The sequence below is a fragment of the Mastacembelus armatus genome, chromosome 14 (genome assembly GCF_900324485.2).
Source record: "Mastacembelus armatus chromosome 14, fMasArm1.2, whole genome shotgun sequence".
Classification (NCBI taxonomy): Eukaryota; Metazoa; Chordata; class Actinopteri; order Synbranchiformes; family Mastacembelidae; genus Mastacembelus; species Mastacembelus armatus.
Window position 1 is genome coordinate 14435049 of NC_046646.1, and position 21547 is coordinate 14456595.

The 21547-nt window shown below is 38.1% G+C and overlaps 1 protein-coding gene across 3 annotated transcripts; it reads right to left on the bottom strand.

The window, feature by feature from the left end:
* Positions 1 to 1600: 1600 nt before the first annotated feature.
* On the bottom strand, positions 1601 to 20754 carry rabep1 (rabaptin, RAB GTPase binding effector protein 1). 3 transcript variants are annotated; one of them, XM_026328205.1, is made up of 19 exons: positions 20602 to 20754; positions 18216 to 18344; positions 17723 to 17926; positions 16854 to 17014; positions 16181 to 16300; positions 15155 to 15290; positions 14778 to 14956; positions 14278 to 14388; positions 13502 to 13960; positions 12741 to 12845; positions 12529 to 12645; positions 10449 to 10547; positions 9602 to 9742; positions 8506 to 8695; positions 8302 to 8313; positions 6803 to 6858; positions 5916 to 6014; positions 5619 to 5735; positions 1601 to 5086 (listed from the first exon to the last, which is right to left on the bottom strand). In XM_026328205.1, exons 1-19 carry the CDS (start codon positions 20645 to 20647, stop codon positions 4985 to 4987), a joined length of 2583 nt encoding a protein of 860 aa, XP_026183990.1. In that variant the 5' UTR covers positions 20648 to 20754; the 3' UTR covers positions 1601 to 4984. The 3 variants fall into 3 exon arrangements, 2 of the variants coding, with proteins under 2 accessions (XP_026183990.1, XP_026183991.1); XM_026328206.1 differs by lacking the exon at positions 8302 to 8313; XR_003296991.1 differs by lacking the exons at positions 1601 to 5086; positions 5619 to 5735; positions 5916 to 6014; positions 6803 to 6858; positions 8302 to 8313 and adding an exon at positions 10097 to 10136 and having other exon boundaries at positions 8557 to 8695.
* Positions 20755 to 21547: the final 793 nt, after the last annotated feature.

Below are 21547 nucleotides of genomic sequence, written 5' to 3' on the forward strand. Positions count from 1 at the left end.
TAGGAACATTGCTTATGTTGTTTTTGTGGAAACAAAAAATAATATTGCAAAAACCTGGTCACATACCAAAATCATCGTGGTAGCATTTACTGAAATGTGAAATTGCTCTTCCTGTTTTTTTTGTAACAACTCACAAGTCATTGTAACCTTTGGTGGCTGACTGCCCAGTTGTACTGCTGAGATCCATCTAATGTACTGGAATGTGCTGTTCAGGGAAGAGACCAACTAGGACCTTGTCCTCATTGAGGTTTGATATTATGGGATGCTGGAGGAGGGAATGGTTAAGCTGATTCTGTACTGTGGAGTCCATTTCCAGAATAAAAACCTTCACAGACACTGACACCCAGCGTTTCTTTCGTTAATCACATACAGCAAAATCTTGTAGCTTACAAAAAGTATATGTACAGAAAAGGACTCAAGTTAAATGGTGTAACTATGTTGCATAATACATAATAATGTGTACTTCTCTCTCTCCCTCTCTCGCTGTGAGTGGGAAAGTACAGAAGGTCAGTCAGGAAGCACAGAGATATGTGTCACAATTGAAGAGCGTGGTATTTAGAAAGCAAGAGTGAGCTTTGAATTGCAGGGAAGTGAGTGAGAAAAAGAAAGTGGCTAGAGTTGGTATGCAGTACAGATGATAAAAGAAACAGGGAGGAGGACGTACTGTACGCGGGTGAGGATGCTGTCATGCTTAAACATCAAGGAAGTGTGACAACACTGCAAAGAGATGAGTGTGAATCTTGTTTTATGATCTAACATCTGCAATAATATAAATCAGCTCAACCTCACTATAACACTTTTTTCACATTTCATTCAATAATCCAGTAATATATCACTCACAGGGCAGTGCATCCCAGCGTGTAAGCAAACAGGCAACACTGGCACTAATTGCTAATATTCAGGATTGTGGTTTGTCCTTTTTATGGCACAAAAGCCTCCACAAGTGTTCAGTACGTCCAGATTTTATTCTTGTTGTGAAACAGCATTTACACCTCTACTGGAACCCATGTTTTAACAATTATTTTAGGTGGGACACTAATGATCTGGCAGATTACAACACCTGTAGCTGATTTATTACAAATTTGTTTTGTTAAAAACATGTAGAAACTCATTCAAACGAGAGTTGGAGTGTGTACTTTAAACTGGATGCAGTTCAATGTGCTAAACATCACTGCCAGCAGACAAAAAATCAATCTAACATAGAATCTGTCTAAAACACACATGATGGCAATGCTTGGATTCTAACAGAAAAAGCTGCCTCTGAAAGCTCAAACTGTGCATTCAAACAGCTTTAGGTGGTAAAAAAAAAAACATTAATTACAATTAAAGTGCAAAAACAAATTTTAAAAAAGTACAAGCTGACTCTTGCTCTATATCACTGCTCATCTACAACAACCCTTTTAAAAATAATGTGCCAATACTTTTGATGCAAGATGAGATGATGCTATATTGCAGCCTAACACATATTTTGAGTGTGTGAAATTTCAGTCTACATGTGTGGTCACTAAAAAAACTGCTACTGTGAAACAGTTGTGTACTCTTTTCGGTAAAATTACAAAACACATATTCCCCATAGATCATAATCATCAAAAACAACTCATTTTACTTAAACAAATCTGGGCTTCAAGTGCACTTTATTTGTTGTGAATTTGCAGTTGTATTAAAAACCTAAAGTAGCGAGTAGTACACGGTGTGAGCTTTCAGAGATCACATTTTTACTTCCAACCTGTTCAGAAATTCACGTGTGCTCATTATTAACATCTATTCCAATCATTTTGGGGATTCAACAAACACATTTTAGAAATAATTCATCAACGACAGAAAAGAAACGAATCTTAAGTACGACCACCATAAATTAGTGAATGTCTGCAATGACTGGTAAGAATCTTCAGAGAGGAGCCCTCATGTAAATGCTATAGGTTAAATTTGTTACTGTAATAGACAAGTCATTATATTGGAGTGGCATTAAATGTCACAAATAAAAGTAAACTACACAAAGTCAATGCAATAAGGCCATCAGAGAAAAATGATGTCCAAAATTCAACGCTGTAAAACTTCTTCTTTTTTTTTTATATATTCAGTTCACCGGATTTCACATAACCCATCAGTCTGCAATCATACAACCCAAAGACATACGGTTTTCTGTCAGTACAACTCAGGCTGGCCTGCCCGCACAGACACACACACACATATAATATCTCACTGCATTAACACACTGCATGAATCATATCATAAATATCAACTCAGGATATCTACAGTATAAACATATGCAACATAAGGAAATGTAATACATGCAAGTTAAGAGATCAACATGTCCTTAAATCATACAATGCTGCTGCATACACACGTATCCACTGTGTATTGTGTAAACTGCAATGCAGAGAGAATCCCTCCCTCTACCTGAGGAATTTTTTTTTACAATAAAAGAAAATTAATTTAACCACATATTTTCTATAAAACAATATTTGTGTCAAATCATTTCAAATTTGTGCAGGAAGTTAGTCCTTTTCTGGGGAGTTGTTCGTTATCCAACTATGGACAGAAGGTGTCGTACGCTATACAGACTTATTTGGGGTTCTCAAAATCATGTATTTTTCTCCATGTGTACATTAAAAAGCAGAGCAAAACATATTACAGCACTTGGTGCAGTCTATCTGGTGTGATTGCAACTATTGCTTATTATTTCCGACAAAATTTCCGTTCATATTAGCAAGCGTATACATTGTATTTTTTTTTTTTTTCAATTTATCTATACTCAAAATGATTTATTGTTGTGTAGACAAAATCATAAAGCTATGAGATGCAATGGCAGCCTGAACATAACTGTGGGTGTGCAGGAGCTGATAATGTAGTTGCGTAATAATTTGTGGTTTCCAAGATCAGTCAAATGTAATAAAACTTAAAACAGTACATGAAACCTCATTCTGAGATTGATTAAAAACACATCCAAACCGACATCAACTTACTATTTATCTTGCAGTATTCCATTAGAAATAAAATGTTTTTGGAGGGGTATGGGTAGCTCAGCCATATACTAGTTTGGAGATGCAGTGTTACCCTGCTGCTCCCTGCCTCGCAGTGATTAAAATCCTACTCTTCAATCCAACTATCTGAATTAATTCATGATTGTTAAAAAGGACACAGCACAATTGTTCGTTTTTAGAAAGAAAATATATAGAGGTTAGGGTTAGGGAACACTGTCTTCTAGGAATCCCATTTATATAAAGACCACACTGACTTTGAAGTAGTTTGCAGTATACTGAGGTCTTTAAAATAACTTCAGGGTCTAGTGGCCAGTAATTGCCCTAGCAGCTCTGATGGCTAATTAAACTCATGTTATGCTTGATAAAAACTTTCGTGTAACGTGTTATCTGATCATGTGTGAGATCTAAAGTGTTTATGGTGGTTCCAAATGCCAACACTGGAAGGTGGGGTGAAAAGCTGGGTGCCATGATAATGCAGCACTATGAATGCAAAATAAAACTAAGTACTGTGTTCAGAGTAAAGAATTGAAAGGATCAGAGAGATTGTGGGATGCAGCCAGCAACTTCAGGCCTTTCAGCCCACCTTTGAGTGTGGCTATTTGGAAAGAATATAAATGCTTTTTGCCTTTGGATGTGGATGGTTTTTTTACAGACCAGTCATCTGGATTATTCATTTAGGTGTTCCTGTTTTTTCGCCACCACAGACCACTCATGGCTTGCTTCTAACACAAGAGACATTTGTAAAGTGAGCTCCGACTGTGGCGCTTTAATTGAAATCCATTAGTAGCTAAACAGAGTCACAATGTCTTGTAGTGACAAAAGAAGTGTTTCATTAGTCAAAGTCTGTTTTCCTTTAGTTGTGGTTACCCACTGAATTTTCCAGTTAGACAGGTTACTGTTTTTTGCAAAAAATCCACTATTGACATCGTCATATTTTTTTTTTTTCAAAACCTCCCGTTACTGTGAAGCAAAGTATTCCCCTATTATCTACTGCCTCTGCCTTTGAACCTGACCACTGATCTCCCTGGGAATGATGGGATAGAAACGCCTTGTACCAGTGTTGTAACAGTCTGCTCTTTCATTATACTGTAGTTTAAAAGTCACCCATTTTCACTGAAGATATTCAGAATTTTACACAATTTCTGGTCACACTTTAATGTGGCCACCTCATCCTTTGTTGTCCTCACCTTTCCATTTCTATGCCTGACATCCACTAGGTTTGCTAGTGTTTTCTTTACAATCACGAAAGAAACGTCTAAAAATAAAACCCACAACTTTAAACATGACTAATGCTCCTTCACTGCACCTCTGCATTAAAAAAAAAAAAAGCTTCTGTCAGATGCTAAAAACAAAAGAAAAGCAAGATACAGTAGAGGATGTTTAATAAATGGAGGGTATTGCTCGCATTATGTTCCTTTTCTCATGTCAGTTATGTGCAATTATTTTCCATCCTTCGTTGTGTCTTTATCATAGGTTGCACAGGGAGATATGACCAGAACAAGGTGGAAAATACCACAGAAAATTAGCCAGAAATAGGAGAAAAAAAAAACAAAAAAAAAAAAACATGGAAAGAAGAAGTGACTGGAACAAAGAAGCGATCATCAACCACTTTGAGAACAAAAGTTATGCATCCAATTGCTTTGTGTTTACCTGGAAAGAGAATTTGCAGATGAAAAGTGCTTTAGAAGACAACAAACCTTTTTTTGGTTGAGCTAATACACAGTCATATCTACAGTAGAAACGAACAGACAGACCCAGAGGAAGCTGGTCTTCCACTCCCTCTGTCTATAGTCAGACAATTAGTTATTTACACTTTTTTAGTAGTGTTCTTCTTCATGTGCTCCAACACAAAAGGCCATGATCTCCTCATGCCATGTTCGTCCTTTTCCTCCAAACTCTTCAGCAGTGGTTATGGGGAGGAGGAAGGGTCAGATCGATAATGTTACTGGGCCAGTGAGAAAGAGGGGAATGAAACTGAAGGCAGTGTTCATTCAGTGGTATCATGTCTCTGGAAGCTGGTTGATGTCAGTCAAGTTGGTGTCGTTGAGGATCGCTTTAACTCGATCCAAGGAGTCTGCCTGCCGTATTCGCTCCAACTGTACCTAGGGACATGGACAAACAGTGGTTTATTGATTTAAACAATGTTAAAATAGCCTCTTCCACTCTTTGCTCCCCTACTTTTATTTTTTTCAGTTTGATTTACTCACTGAAATCTGGGTAAAAGAAGAACAGAAGAACTTATGAGATGACTGCTCAGCTAATCCAGGTTGCTTTTAGTTGTTTAAATGTTATTTGTAATTAAACGCTACTCGCAACATCAAGTGGTTTGGGAATTTCATTTGCTCCAGCATTATGTGCAGGCTGCACCATACGATCAGTAACTACTACCCTGCAGGCACTACTCAGCTGGAAAAAACACAAAAAAGTAACAATCTCTCATTATTTTTTATTAACAGTTAATACACTCCAAAAGCTGGATCATTAGAGTACAGATGCAAAAAAAAAACAACAATATTTATCTCTAATAAGTATTACTGTCTAAGGAAATTTAATTCCAGTCAGGCTATCTTTTATTAACTTTACCTTTAATTTTCGTTATATAATAGTGGCTATACACAGACAATTTCTTCTTACCTGAAGAGTCTGAGAAAGTTTGACAAAATCCTTCTGAACCTGTTCGCTGACATCCAGCTCTGTTTGCAGCCGCTGAGCTTTGTCTCTCTCATCAAAGACCTGACTCTCTAGTGCACTCTGCAGTAAACACACATTCACACATTACATAAATATACACACACACACACACACATATTCTGGTTCTGACTGAAAAGAGTGATGGACCAGTGTGGTGCCCTAAGAGCTAGAAAAAGCAAAGCATTGTGGGCAGACTTTACTGTGGCATGTCCACATACAATTGTATCTCCAAACACAAACCTTTGCAGTGGTCAGCTCTTTGAGCTGCTTCTCCAGGCTGTTCCTCAGGCCTTGAACGTTCTCCAGTGTCGCAGTCTTCTCTGCCAGACTTTTCTCCAACTACACCAATGAGATAACACATATCAACACACAAATAATACATTACAATAAACAGCTTTACACTTTACTTCCTGCTAAGAATTCCACAGAGCAAAACTGAAACTGTCAGCAATTATGTAAAATGATACATACTGAGAAGTATATATGTTTTAAGGAATTGGTAAATGAATGAACAAGGGGAGTGATTATGGACACAATGTGTTGTGTGGTTCTTGGCAGGTAGAATACAGGGTGTTTATTAGAGCTTTTTCACTGAAAACAGCAGCCTGTTGTTGAGGGAAATAAGGTTAATGGGAGAGCTGAGAATGAAACAAAATGGGACATTTGAGGACCATAAAACCAAAACAAAATTGAAGAGCTCTGCAGAACTGAGAACCAGAGAGTCAAGTGGTACTTCTCTGTGGATTCGTCAGTGTGAAAAGCTCCTTTCACAACACGTAATCATTCGAGCCATCGTTAACATAAAAACATGACTAGGATCAGGTGTATTTCAGCACATTCCCCTGAACCCTGTCATGTCCATTTTCAGACCAATGTCTGTAAAAACCTAACACTGCTGTTTCATATATGCTGCAGTCATATGGACATAACCATGTGGTGTTTGTGAAATCTGCTCTGGTCTTTACACCAGCCCATTTCTACCAAATTAAACACATTGACTCATGAATTAACACTTAACACTTAACACTCTATATGTCCCAGACATAACATGTTTAGAAGCACTGTAACTGAATCTTTTTCCTCACCGAGGGACTGTATAATACTGCATGAAATCAAAGAGTAAGTACCTGTTCCTTCTCAGCTTTTATTCGCTCCAGCTCCGTCTTCAAACTGGAGAAAGATGCTGTGGGAAGGAGACATCATTAGAGGATCTTATAACACTCCTCTGAATCTCAAAGCCAGCTACTGTCTCCGAGATAATTACATGCTCCTTTGAAAACTACTTGGAAATTCATGAATAATGCAATAAAGCTGCACCTTAAGTGAAGAAAAAGCTGCTTTGCTGAAAGTTGTATTTGACTTGTGATAAACAGTCAGTAAGAAATCGACACCACAAACCCTCATAGCTAATAGACTGAGCTTTCAAACCAGTGCTGAACTAAAACACAAAGATACAATCAAACATTCCAGCACAAACAAAGGAACTGGTAATAAATTCATCTGTGTGCCTGCAGTGGATCTGTCAGGTGTTAATGCTAATGTTTAAATGAAAGGAAGACGCACTACGGACTGTCAAAATCTTCTCTAATTTAAACAGTGATAATTTTGTCCATTTATTTCACAGGACTAAACTAGAGACAAAACAATTGTTTAGTTAACTGATAATATATACACCCAATATATGTTTATTCAAGCAGAAATATTTTATGTTTCCAGCTTCAGAAGCACGAGCACCTTATGTGTGTTAAATTATTTTAATTTAAATATTTAGATTTGTCATCTCGTAAGACTTGTGAATGGCTTAGCATCGATTAAAATATATTTAATCAAAAGAATAATTAATAAGGGCTATAATCGTTAGTTACTGTAGTTTAAATGTGATTAGTTAGTTTGGACACCAAACTTATATTTGGTAAGGTGACCAAGCTAAAGTTCCAAACAGGTGAGTGTAAACCTTAGAGTAAACATTTGTAAGGTTTAAGTTTTGAGTGCAGAATGCATCAAATTGCACACACATAGTAACTAAGTTACTAAGCTACTCTATAAGGACAGGTTCTAATAGATGGTTCTAAGTAGGTAAAATACCCAGATTAGTTCAGGTGCAACAAATCCCATATCCAATCTCTTCAAAAGAAATGGCAAAGCCAAAATTTGTGGGAGGATACTGGAGACCTGCAGCAAATTTAGCACAGCAGAAAGCTGTGGAGAAGAAACAAAACCCTGAAAGCCATAAAAATTATATATTTTTATTTTAACTAAAGTGTCTTTGCTCTCCAAACAAACTCCATAAAAAAGATTCGATAAAGGATTTAAAAGGACTTGGATTTAAGAAGTTGATTTGGAACTGGATTCAGACTGAATAAAATGCTATAGATCTCTATCCTGGACGACTCAAGATTGTTATTCATCAGAATGTACAAAAATCCTTAAGATAATATGTGAATTTACTGCTTGATCTGTGGAATAGGACAACATACAGCAAGGTGTATATTTTAGCTGTTCAAATATATGGCAGGGAAAGTGATACATTGCAGGCTCACTGCAGTTATTAGTGTGACATCTATGCCATTAAACACACACACATATCAAGCTGTTAAAGTGAGCTTTTTCAAAGTGTTTGTCGTACCTTCCAAGATGTCTGAAAGACAGTGATCGGTGGAGAAGAAACAAAAGCAGAAATAGAAGACAATGTAAAAAATGTCCAGAAAATTAAAAAAAAAATCTGTATCCTGGACACATCCACAAAGTTTTATTAAAAATGATTAGATATTTACTATATAGCTGAGCAATGATCTAGCTGGTAGGTGCAAGTTGACCATCTAAGTCTCACCTATTTCCTCCTTACAGCCCTCGATCTCCAGCTGCAGAGTGTCCTCCAGGTTTTCCTTTAGACATTGCTCTGCCTGGATCTGCTCCTTTAGAAACAGAATCTCTGCTTTCAGCTTTTCCTCCATGTGATCAGCAGACGTCCGTAAGGCCACCATGTCCTCACGCAACTGCAACACCAGGCTTTGTAGCTCCTAGAGAACAATTAAACTGAAGAATCAAACTAAATTCTCATCATCAGTGAAGGGAAAGATTTTGGGAGGACAGAGTCCCTTCATACATTTCAATAGCTACACATGGAGGTACAGCAGCCAAAAAAAAAAAAAAAAAAAAAAAATCTAAAAGGTGCTGGTGTTGCCAGTCCAATGTATGTAAGCACACATTCCCTGGTAGATTACTTTCTAACTCGTGGATCTATTATTCTATTACATGACTTCCAAGACTGTATTTCTTGCTGGTGCATAAAGCAAGTTGGCAAAAATGTTATGCCAATAACTTCAAAATAAAAAACCAAATCAGGTTGGTTAAGTTGCAAATTCATCTCCATCAAAACTACATCTGAACTGTATTTTCATGTATGTCAGAATAAATACAACAAAATAATACATTCATACACAAATACATACATATGTATATATAAGAGGATTGGAACTTAACTTTGAAATAAAGACTGTCCCTTTTAATTGATTGTATTTCTAAGTAACTTCACAGCTGGTGACACTGCAGTGACTTCCTGTTTACACTGTTAAATGCTTTTGATTGGACAACGGTACAGATGTTTCTCATTACTATGGTCTTTACAAGAAATTCCTCAAGTTTTAATGGTGCCACCTCACTAGTTTTAACCTACCAAAGAAACTAGTAAGAATACATACAAATTGATATAACAATATCTAGTGCAACCCAATTCAAATAAAAATGTAATGCATGATTCAACTGCAGAACAGAACATAACAATGTTAAAGATTTTTTTTCTGCTGAGAACAACTAAGTAAATCTGACCAAAATACCAATGTCTGCTTTTATAATACGATAACACAAAGACACTTTAGTTAGTTGGAATAAAGTTGTGTGAAAGACATGATTTGGGTTTAACATACTTGTACAGTATTGGGCATCTGAAAGTCCTCTTGTTGCTGTAGTTCTACATGCAGCCTGTGTTTTCCCTGCAGACTCTCGTTGTCTCTCTGTAGTCGACTTAGTTCATCTGCCACCTGCTCCCTTGACTTCACCAGCACCGCCTGAAATACCCAAACAGACAAACAAACACAAAAACACTCCATCTCATTATGTCATATGAAATAAGGATCCTTTCAAAGCATGGTGGAAAATTACTCTAACCAGCCATCATATGCTTTTGGAGCCCAGCTGAACCTAATTCTCCCTGTAGAGCTAATATTTTGCGAGGTATAGCATTATGACTAACCTCAAGACAGTATTAAGTCTCATGCTTCTTTCAATTAAAGCCACATGCAGCAGAAGGAATGACTCACTTCTCTGACATGTTTGTTTGCAAAGACTTTAAAAACAACTTGTTGCATGTGCTATGACACAGCTTGCAGCTGCACATTCATCACTGAGAATATTTCTCTCACGTGTCTCTTCCTGTTTTTCCCTCACAATTTGGATGACAATCTGCAAGAAAAAGCAATGTGTATAGAATTTTTACAGAGATGTACAGTATTTAAATCTGTACATTTGATTTGTTTGCTGTAGTAAAAGAGCAACTTGTGGGAATATTTAACTAAATTTCTGGAAGTAAAAATTCTGTGAGCAAGAGCTCCATCTTTCCCATTTGTGGTAGGAAGGAACACTGATCCTATGTTCCATTTTACTTCCAAGAAAGCAACTACTATTTATTGGTTTAAATAAGACCTGAAACAGACAACTAATCAATTATCCAGCCAACAGAAAGTAAATCAATCAACAAAAGAATACGCTGCTCACCATCTGCTCCTGTGTGGTTCTCTTAGCATCACTGAAGGCCTGCTGTAGTGTGCTGAGCAGCGTTTCTGACTCCTGGACCCTCTGCATCAGAGCAGACACCTACAACAGAGAGAGCTTAGAGATTATGCTTGTCCAAACACTGTCACCATTTCAGTCTATACATTGCCCCGTTCACAAAATTGGATACTTCAACCATGGTTGGCTTTCACACTAGTTGTGATGTGACAGAAAAAGACTGTACATACATGTCTTAAACTGGGATTTAGGGGGAGCACAGAGAAATCTTCACCTTTGAGCAGGTGGATGTGAAAACAGTATCAAAGTCTGCGCATAAATTATTCTGCACTGTGAAGTTCAAGCATAGAAATGGAGAAACAATATGCAAAACACATTTCACACGAGCGAAGGGAGACTATTAATGATATTCTGATAAAAAAAAAAAAAGAGATAATTATGGTTGCATTTAACTGATAATCTATTAGCTGATTAAATAATTGTTTAATCAACAGAAAATGAAGTAAAATCAAGAAGATAATCAATTCAAATAATTTTTTAAGTAAATAAATTACATTTAACGGATCTGAAAATGATTCGACATTGGACTCTTTTCACAATTTTCTGATGTTTTATCGACCTAATCATTAATTGATTGATACAACCAAAATAATCTTTAGCTGTAGCCCTGGAGGTGTTATAATGTATTAAAGTCACTTCTACCAAACTGGAATCCAGTCATTTTTGTAAGGTGTTGTACAGCTGCATTCAGTAACAACTCCTCATAATAATCCTGTTTACCATCAACAAGTGCTGTTATTCTATTACAGATTGTTGCTTCTGGTCACAGCAGTGTGACATTACAGACACAGTCATGATTCCGCTCCAGCACATCCTCTGTGCATCCCTGCACCTGTAGCTCTAGTGGAAAAAAAACAGAAGTGATGCTTCAGGCGCTGGTTTTGTCAGACCTCCTGAAAATAAGGAGTGTTATGTGGCTGTTGCCATAGTAACCTGCCATAGTAAGAAAAGGACAGGGAGCAGTGATGGACAACACTGTAATACAACCAGGCAGTTTTATGTGCACAAAAACACATAAGCTTGGTTCGTTATTTTGCAAATATTGTGGATCCAGTTAAAGATTTAATCTAAGCCCAGACATGCAATCACATGCCCGCAATGCAAGTCACTCCAGTTACAGACTGCAGACGGGTCACACACGTGCTGCTCACAGATGGCTGCAAAGGGAAGTAATCATCAGAATGAGAAGTCTACCACACAGAAAAAATACTCTGCTGCTCTGTCACTACTGCCTCAATTTTGACTGATATTGCAGAAAAGAAATCTTGCAAGAAGTTTGACCCTTGAAAAAAAGAGGGTCTCTGTGATCTTGAATGTGAACAATTATGCTTGTCTTTATCATAAAAGAGAGTAAGCTGAATATCTTTGTGTTTTGGCCCATCGGTCAGACAAAGTAAGCTATTTGAATGAGACTTTGAACTACAGTGGTAATAATATTTTTATTGTTTTCTGACATTCTAGATCATTTCAGACAAATCTAACAATTCGACTGATAATAATGTAACTGTTACAAATGCCATGTAACTTCAGCCCTACATAAATGGAATAAAACTGTATTTACCGATTGAAGAGTTTACAAGAAAGTATGCTTCTTCACTCGTTCCTAATACACTTTTTCCACTGCAGCAACTTAGCAAAAAACCAAACCTCCACAGGAGAGGAAAAGCCCTCATTTGTGTTTTGCTGGTAAAAAGCTGCACTTGGGGCGAGGCATATGTGCATATTGTAGATACCACCCATTTTCCTGCATACTCTGAAACAGGAAGTCAATAAATACTGTGAAAACATTATTCCCATTTTCACTAAGTCACCACACTAATCAGCCTATAGTTGTCTGCCTGTGCTATAAAATTCAGCAGAAAAGACAAAATGGGGCATAATGAACAAATAGCAAGCAGGAACCAGCTTATATGACACTGAAACTCACTGTTACACTAATTACCTAGATTGTAAAGGCTAGATTCATTCTTTGATCAGTGAACAATTTTAACAACACTGAACAAACCTTAGCAGCAGTTTCCTCGTTGCCTAATTTTACTGAATCTTCTAAATTCTGCTTCTCAGTCATCGTCCTCTCCAGCTGATCATTGGCCTGACGTAGCATCACCTGGAGCTTTTTCACCTGAAAAAGAGTGAAAAGAAAAATCCCTCTAATTAACTTATTTTTTAATCAAACAGCTGAAATTGCTCCAGTTGACATAATACTAAGTTTAAAACCTGATCTCGTGTCTCGGCCTCCTGTCCTTGGATGGCCTGCAGCTGCTTCTCATAGTTGGAGCACATATCACAACGTCGGCCGAGCTTCCTTCCAGCATTTTTAACCTGGTAACATACCAACAAGTTAACTATGTAAAACCTGATAACTATCTGATAATGCAATACCTAACACTTAATATATTTAAATATGTGTTTACGACACATCACCAACACTTGAGACAGATCTGTCAACATAGCTATAATCACCAAAGGTCTGGCTGTTTTCTGTGAATATACATGCAGGATCCTGATTTTTTCGCATGTGTGTACTTGTGTGTGTGTGCACTGGTGTGGTTGTATACAGAGGAAAAACACAATTTTCAAACCCCATTACAGCCTCCATCCAATCATCTTAGATATGAGCCAGCCTTAAACTGCCTCACGCTGGATTATCTTTTCACTTGCACAATTTTTAATGCTAGATTGTAAGTTTGCAGTATAGCTCTGTGCAAAAAAAGGTGGCCACGCACAAAATAGTTAAACTACTTGGATATTAAGACTGTTACAGGGTTTGCTGCAATTCTGTTAAAAATTGTCATTTATGGCAAGAAACCCCTGGACAGAAACAAATTCCCAGGAAATAATCATCAAAACCTTCAGACTTTAAGGCAACATAAATTTGTTATATAAATGCCATAACCACCAAAATTTTAAAACCACATTTAATCCCAATAGTATATTCAAACTATGAAATTGTGTTTCAAAAAGCCTCAGTGGTGCACCTCTTGCTGCAGCAGGTTCCACTCGCTGTCGCTGACCAGTCTGTAGCCCGCAGGTGGCAAGTAAGCAGTGTCAGGGGCATGGGAGATGCTGGACAGAAGTGAAGCCGTCTCCTCCTGCTCAGGTGTCATGGCTTTGATCGCCTTCTCCTGATCTTTAGTCAGCAGGAAGTGGCTCGCTGTCAGCTTGATGGAGCTGATGGATGAAGTTTCACCAAAACTACTGTCCGTCACGCCTGAGTCAGCGCCCACCAAGGGCCCAAAGTCCGACTCGTCCAAGTGGCTGGCCGACTTGGCTTTGTGGTTTTGGCCTCCGAGTCCCTGCTGGGCAGACAGGGAGGAACCGAGGCTGTCTGTGGACTGAACTCTGCGCAGGTTCTCCTTGTAGGGGTCCAGGGGGCTCCCCACCACCTCAGTGTCTAATGAATGCATAGAGCCATGGGCACTGTGGTTGACATGGGGCTGAAAATAAAGAGCAAATAAAGTCCTGAGGAAATTGTAAATAGATTGTATGCTATATTTATTAAATCTGTATTAAATAGCAAAAGATATGTTCCAATATACATCTTTAAGGCACAGTTTAGAGTAACAAAAATAGATTTTTCAAATCATCACTTGCCCTCAGGTTATGTAGAAAAACAAAACACACACAAGGACAAAAGCGAAGGTGTCATGTTGCCTGTCTGAATCTCACATTACTCAAAAAGAATAAGATGTAAGATGATAAGTGCCTGCTGTGTTGTCTCTGAGGGATAGATCAGATTACATGATGCTCATACCTCCTCAACGCTCAGCCCCAGGAATAAGTCCTCCAAGGGCTCAGTGTTGTCCACCCCGTCCTCCTCATGCAGCTCCTTCACTTGGCTCAGTCTCTCCTTTTCATCCTCCTCCTTAAAAAAAGTTTTAATCAAATAATTACTCTTTCTTGGCCACATTTTTAAACACACATGTAAAATTCAGTGTAAACAGTTACAACAGTTTCACCATGGATTCTACATTTACAAATATGTTTCACTTAGTTTGACACTGCTAAACCAGGTCCTGGATTGACAGACATTATAGTGTGACACACAAATTATTTTGGTTTTAATCTCTGTATGGGATTTGTAGAAAATAACAAAAACAGAAAAATCACCAGCCTTATCCTATAAATAAAAGTGCTTATATATTCGTATAAAAAAATACTACAGGCAGAAGTGTTAAGTAGCGTACAGTAAATCCAAATACAGTAAAGCAGAACTTTGCATCACCGAGGTAATAATGTTGTGTCAAAGTGTACCTGATCTTTCTTCTTCATCTCTTCCACCTGGCGGAGCTGTTCGGATGACAGTACGCTCTCTATCCTCTGCATGTCCCTCATGAGGAGGCGCTGGGACTCCAGGAACTGGTCGTTGGCTCGCTGCCACGTGTGTTTCAGCTGGTTGTGCTGCTGCCGCTCCAGCTCCAACTTGCGACAAACTGAGACAAAACGGCAGAGACAGAGGTCAAAGAAAGAGAGCAAAGGTTGAAGCTGAAGCATACTTACAGAAAGGATATATGCCACTGAATGTTGCATTTAAAACTGCCGATTTGGGCTAGTTAAAAGGGAAATGCTTGGCAGTTTAAATGCATTCAATAAATGATAAAATCTGCCCTTAAACAAAAACCATAAAGTACCATCATGTAGTTCTTTCCTTAGTTTCTCAGCATCCTCCTGCAGAACAGACTTCTGAGTGTTCAACACGGCCACGTACATCTCCAGGTCTGTACGACACGACTTCTCGGCCTCAAGAACATGATTGAGTTCTTTCACCTGAAGAAGAAAAATCAGAAACATGCAAATCTGGTTCATTTTCTTTTATGCTTTACATCTGTGATAAAAACTTTTACACTGACAGCTGTGGTGAACAGAGAGAGGAACTAATAGCATTAATAATAGATTTTTCTGACTACTTACAGGAAGAAGAACAGGTTCACGTCATAATTTAAAAAGCTTTTGTGGTTAAACTGTAAGCAAACAGTTGCCTATTTACACATTCAGCAGACTCATGCTAAGTGTTTCCAGATTGGAAGGTTTTTACAACTAACTTATACAAGTTAGTACTTTTGACTTAACGTTATGATACCTAAAAGGTGTAGAAGTTAAATTTAGGTTTGGCCAATTAGATAATTAAACATAAATCAATCAGGAGGCACAATCTTATGACTTGAAATTGGATCTGGCATATCATATCGAAACAAACAAAAAAAACCAAAAAAAATCTGCACATGTTTTTCTGATTGGGTGGGTTCAGTAATTGATGGGGCAACTTGGTGTCTACTTTTGGCTCTGCTTATGTCTTCCAACATGCAAGGGAAATATCAGATCAAATTAAACATAATACAAAAAAATGATTTACAAATGGGGTCTCAAGTCTATTGTAAATGGTACTTTGTAATTTTCTTTCCACAATTATGACAGCATAAAAATCTCTACTCCCAAAGTCTTACGTACAGTAGTAAGCCATAATGCCCTTCATGTTATGCACTGAAGGAAGGCATATACAATTTTGAAATGACAGAAAGGTTTTCATCTTGTAATATACCATTTGAAAATCGATTTACTCAGAAAGGGTAGCTGCCTTGCCTGCTCAATATCATGTACAGTTAACTGACTTAAGCATTAATTTTCCACACTGGATCATTGATTTAGTGCTGACTGACCTTAGAGGCCTCCAGTTCCTTCACCCGATCCTCGGCTGTGGTCAGCTTGGCTTTTAGGGCTGCAATCTCTTGCTCCATAGGCATCACCACTGAACGCAGCTTCTCTGCATCCTCCTGGGCCTTAAAAACATTTTCATTTCATTAAAAATGTATACACATGTACAATTAAACAGACCTTTGTATGTTTGATGTCTAAGCCTGTTTCACCTCTGGCCACACCTTTCCACGAGCAATGAGTGTCAGTCATTATCACTAACATGCAACAAGTTGCTACTGCACCTGCAGTTTTTTGGTGCTGATAATGATTACAAATAATTTTTTGAAATTGCCCTTATGGCTCACATCTGTGTGAGCAGGCTCAACCTCCTGTTTTGAAGTTTGGCCTGCAAAATTCAATATTGATCAACACCTAGCAAGCAGTCCAGCTGGCTCATGTATTTGGCACATCGTGAGATGCTATCTGGCGTTGATTTTGTGTTTTTTTTTTTCTAGTGGAAATTAAAAGGGAAACACGAGCACAAAATATCACCTCTTTAGCTTCACAACAAAAAGCCCTGCCAAATCTAGAAAATCCACTTGCCAGCAAGAACAGTGTAAACCACACACATAACTGACAAAATACAAGTAAATTCCAACAGTAACATTAAAAAAAAAAAAAAAAAAAGAGACCTACTTTTTTCATCTCATCCTCCAGGTTTTCCTCCTCCTGGCCCTCAGTGAGGCGGCGTCTCAGGTCACCCACTTCTCTCTCCATTGCCTCTCGGTACTGGTTCCACTGGGCTCGTTCCTGCTCCAAACGCTGATGGAACTGGACCTCATACTCGCACACCGTCTCTGAGCAATGGCAGAGAGGAAGCATTAATAAAAGAAAGAATAGATAAGCTCAACAAAACACACAGGTTTGAACAAAACCTTCAAATCTTCAATCACAAATTAAAAGATTATAAAAACAGTCGAATGGAAATGTATTTAATGGCATGGCTGTCGTTATGGGTAAGAACTGTGCTTTTACTACAACAAGACGTCAAAATGTCTGAAGTGACACACATATGACTCACTACCTTTTCCTTCCTATACTCAGGCATTTCTCTGCTCTCTTCATGCCTTGTCAAATAAAATGTAACAGAGTGATCATCGTCTTGGCACTCTTTTCCTATCTCACTCCCTTCACTCACCTAAATACAGCTCCTCCTGTTCACTTATATTAAGCTTTGCTATGATGAGAAAGCTTCTGCCAGCTATCAAGAGAAATAGTTCTCTTTCACACTTTTCACTGGTGTGTAGAAAATCATATTACCCTTTTCTGGCTCCTTGTGAAACACATATTACTTTTAACTCCAGTAATAATGCTAAAGGAGCCAATCTGAGCACTTCTATATACTAAACGATTTTACAATTATTTTCTAATTATTTTGAACAGTTTGATTCTATTAAAAACTAGGTAATTTTGTGTGCTTTAGTAATATCCTTTGTTAAGTGATACCCTAAGATTAGGAATAGGGATTTCCAGGGCACAGCACACACAGGATAGGCCCAGTTTACCTTTCATGATGGCCTGCAGCGATGCCACTTCCTCCTGCCACTGACTGCGGACCTGGTCGATGGCTTCCTGCTTGGTGTTTTCTGACACAGTGGCCACCGCTTTGATGGTCTCTATCTCAGCCCGGGCCTGAGCCAGCTGGGCCTGGATGGAGATCAGCTCAGCCTGGGCCCCCTCCAGTGCTGCGTTCTGCCTCTTCAGTTCCTCTGGAAAGTTACAGGATGGATGGGAGGAAGACAATTTGGAGGAAAATAAAGAAGATGAACCAGGAGAATGGGCGAAGATATGCTAAAGTGCATCATTATGAGGCGACAGCTAAAGAAAATCCTCACAATGTTGCTGTACTGTGTTATTGCTTAGGTTTAGATTTGCATTAAGAGTAATTCAGACAGAGCTTTCCATGCTCATTAAGGCCGCATTACGCAGTTGGGCTCTCCCATCAGTGATTCCTCTAGCAAAGCATTATGTAAAACTCCTGACAGCTTGTTTCCATACCTTCCTTGGACAGGTAGAGCTCTTTGAACTTGGCTCGTTTCTGGTTGAACTCGGCCTCCAGCTGCTGCTTGAGTTTGATGAACTCTGCCCTCTCCTGCTCCAGAGCCGCCACTCGCTGCTGGAGCACCTCTGGATTATGGGAGGAAATAAACAACACACAGGACTGTAATTATTCAATTGTTAATGACATTTTGTTGAAAACAGAAAATTAAAAGTTCCCTTATATAATTTAAGAACTGGACAGTTTGATAAATGTTTAAGACTTTGAGTGAATATGCCAAACATACACTGGCTCCAGCAAATGAAACAGGAGAATTTGCTACTTTTCTTCAGCCTCTATGGAAAGAACTAAATATATTTGGATATTAGATGTTTCTAAAAACAAAAAATGAGAAGATGTTATATTGAATACCACCCGTTTGAATTTCCTAAAGTTTCCTAAATCCTTGTTCTGTCAAATCAACAGTCCAGAAACCCCCAACTTATTGATTTAATATATCTGGTCCACCAAAAGTTCCAAGAAATCATTCATTTGTGTTGCAAGCTCTAGCTTGTGACCATTTGTAGGGAATTTCTAAAATAAACAAACATAGAAACAAGCAAACAACCATACACTAATAACAACTGAATAATTACCTAAAGGTTACATATAGACATTATTATTATTTTTAACAACCGAGCAACTCTTCAATGTCCTGAATAGTTGCTGAGTGCACTGACTGATCATATAGTTTCATTTCTAATTCTCTCATCATAGAAATGAAAACTAATATATATTTATGTGATTTCTATGACATACACAGGCATATTCTCTGCTAGGTCAAGCATATGGCAGAACAGTCAGTCACATAATATTATTTGTAATACAAATGAATAACAAGGGGATTTTCAGTTTCCTGAAAGGTTGAACATTTAGATGAACGTTACCCTGCTGTTTGGCAGAAAGCATGAATATTTGTGTTTTTTCTTCTATTATTCTGAAAGCAGCTGGAACCAAAGTGTAAGTCTTCCAAACTGGCTTTAAGTCACAGGTTTTTCCTACATCTAGTGCAGCTTACAACTTATTTATTTCCCTTTTTGTTTCAAACTGAGAGACAATGATATTCTCAGACAGATGGACGGAAAGATTTATTAGTAAGAGCTGCAGGCGGTTCAGCACACCAACACAATGGTCATGTGATAGCTGAACAAACTCTAAACCATAAATTCCAGCATGACATAAGGTGAACACCGATGCACATGGGTGTACTAGGAACTTTAGCATTTTAGCACAGTATAATAAGCTCTTTAACCAACTTACTTCAACACAGTCAGAGTTATTTTTACTCCCTTGATTTTATCTACCCATGACAAACTTTGATTCATTTGTTACACTGTCTGCCTTGATGTGAAAAAGGTTAGACATATCACACGAATCACTATGTAAACAAAGCTAATGGTTAACCAATACAGTTCCAATATCTAATATGAAAACAACTAAGTAACAAAGGTTTTAGAAACAGTTATGAATCAGTACATATAAACAGGGTCAAACAAACCTGAAATAGTCAGTTTACTATAGAAGAAAATATATAATATTTCCAAATTAATAAACTGGAAATAGAGATAATTAGAGATTTTCTATTTCTATTTCAGGCATTTTCAATGTACATTCAGATGCATGTTTGTCAATTGACTCTTTGATCCATCAACCACCAGATGCTTCACTAAAACAAAATCATTTTGATTTATCTTAAAACATCCAACAATTATGCTTTCTGCATGTTTTGACACCAAATCTCCCATGTCTGCTGATATCATCTACATAACCACAGTTGTATTAAGGATGCATAACAGTGCCAATAAAATCCTACAACACTAGATTTGCATCACAGAGCCCACGTAGGACCCCAGGGTGGTCCGCAGACCGCTGTTTGAGAACCGGACCTACAGCCCTCCTGCAAGATCAACCTCCTGTGTCATGGACCAACCCACAAGACAATGAGTGTGCAGGCCATGTCCAACAAACAGTAATCGCCTGATAAGCTCCACATAGACCGTGTTGAAGATTCACCAGGCTGGACCAGGCTAACAGAGGCCAGAACCGACCTTTAGATCACATTATTCCGACTGGCTTCAGCTACGAGCTAAAGATAAAACACCGTCAGCCTGGTTATATCACTATGCAGCGACACACAGCTCGTACTCAGCAACTGAAATACCCAGTAATGAATTAAAGACGATATCCATAAATGCGCAGTGTTAGCTACATGTTCAATAGCAGCCAGTGACACGTCGCCCTGAGGATGCTAATGCTAATGTTGTCAAGGATGCAGAGGCCGCTGGCTGCGGCGCTCTCAGCCCCCAGTACTCCCTCCACAAAACCCCACAAACACCAGAGAGTTACCGTCATGCTGGGACGACAGAGGGGATCCCGGGGCCTGCTCGGCCATGGTTTCCTGAGAGGGGCTGAGGCAATTACTAGGGGAGAGGGATAAGAGCTAGGAGTGTCCAAGAAAACAGGCTAACATCACAACTAGTGTTAAACCGACAAGGGGGAAGAGCGCGTTTTCCGGTTAAACTTTCAAAATAAAATACACAGCCTTAACAACAGCAGCCGCTGTTTTTGGTTCTCGATATGGTTGAACTGTAGAGATACGAAACAACTCCCAGGTCTTTCCTCAAATAGTTTATTATTATTCTATTTACATAACTGCATAAAAGATGAATTATAAAAAAGAAAAAATCAGGCACCCCTTTCTTATAATCTATTCATGGTTGTAACATGCACTAATATAAAAACAGAAAACATAACCAAGAATTAAAATTTAACAATTTTACAGAAAATTATAACGTTATGTGGCCATGTACTATTGTTTTCCCCATAATTGTAATATTTTTGAATTGCGTTTTGAAGGCAAAACACTTACTTCCTGTATTACATTTAATAAATGTAGGGAGCTTGAATAATTCCGGTGTCACCTTTCAAAATAAAAGCCATTTTCACTGACTTTCAAAGACAAAGTATCAAATTTCACATTAAATTTTGTTTTGTTTTTGTCATAGAAATAAAAACTTATTTGAGGCAAAATTCAGGCAGGCAGTAACATAACATTAAATTTACAAGCCACAAAATTACACAAATACCTATCTAATGCCTAAAGTTTATAAGGTGGAGAAACAAATGTTATAAGTGGAAGTGAAAGTGTAAAGAGACTAATGTTTTGTTCTGTTCTAGCTTTGATATAACCACTCTCAAGATGCTGATATCACTGTTTTATTGTGAAAAATGTAGGTATAAAATATTTTTAGTAGGTTTTACATTTCAGAGTCATGGTCTAAAAGCTCTCTGA

Bases quoted from the DNA above. Each gene is read 5' to 3' on its own strand.
- rabep1 (XM_026328205.1), bottom strand. From the start codon at position 20,647: ATGGCCGAGCAGGCCCCGGGATCCCCTCTGTCGTCCCAGCATGACG. The intron at 8,696-9,601 runs GTATGTTAAACC...ATTGTTCTCTAG, and splicing joins AGATGCCCAATACTGTACAA to GAGCTACAAAGCCTGGTGTT. The intron at 5,736-5,915 runs GTTTGTGTTTGG...TGTTTACTGCAG, and splicing joins AAGAGCTGACCACTGCAAAG to AGTGCACTAGAGAGTCAGGT.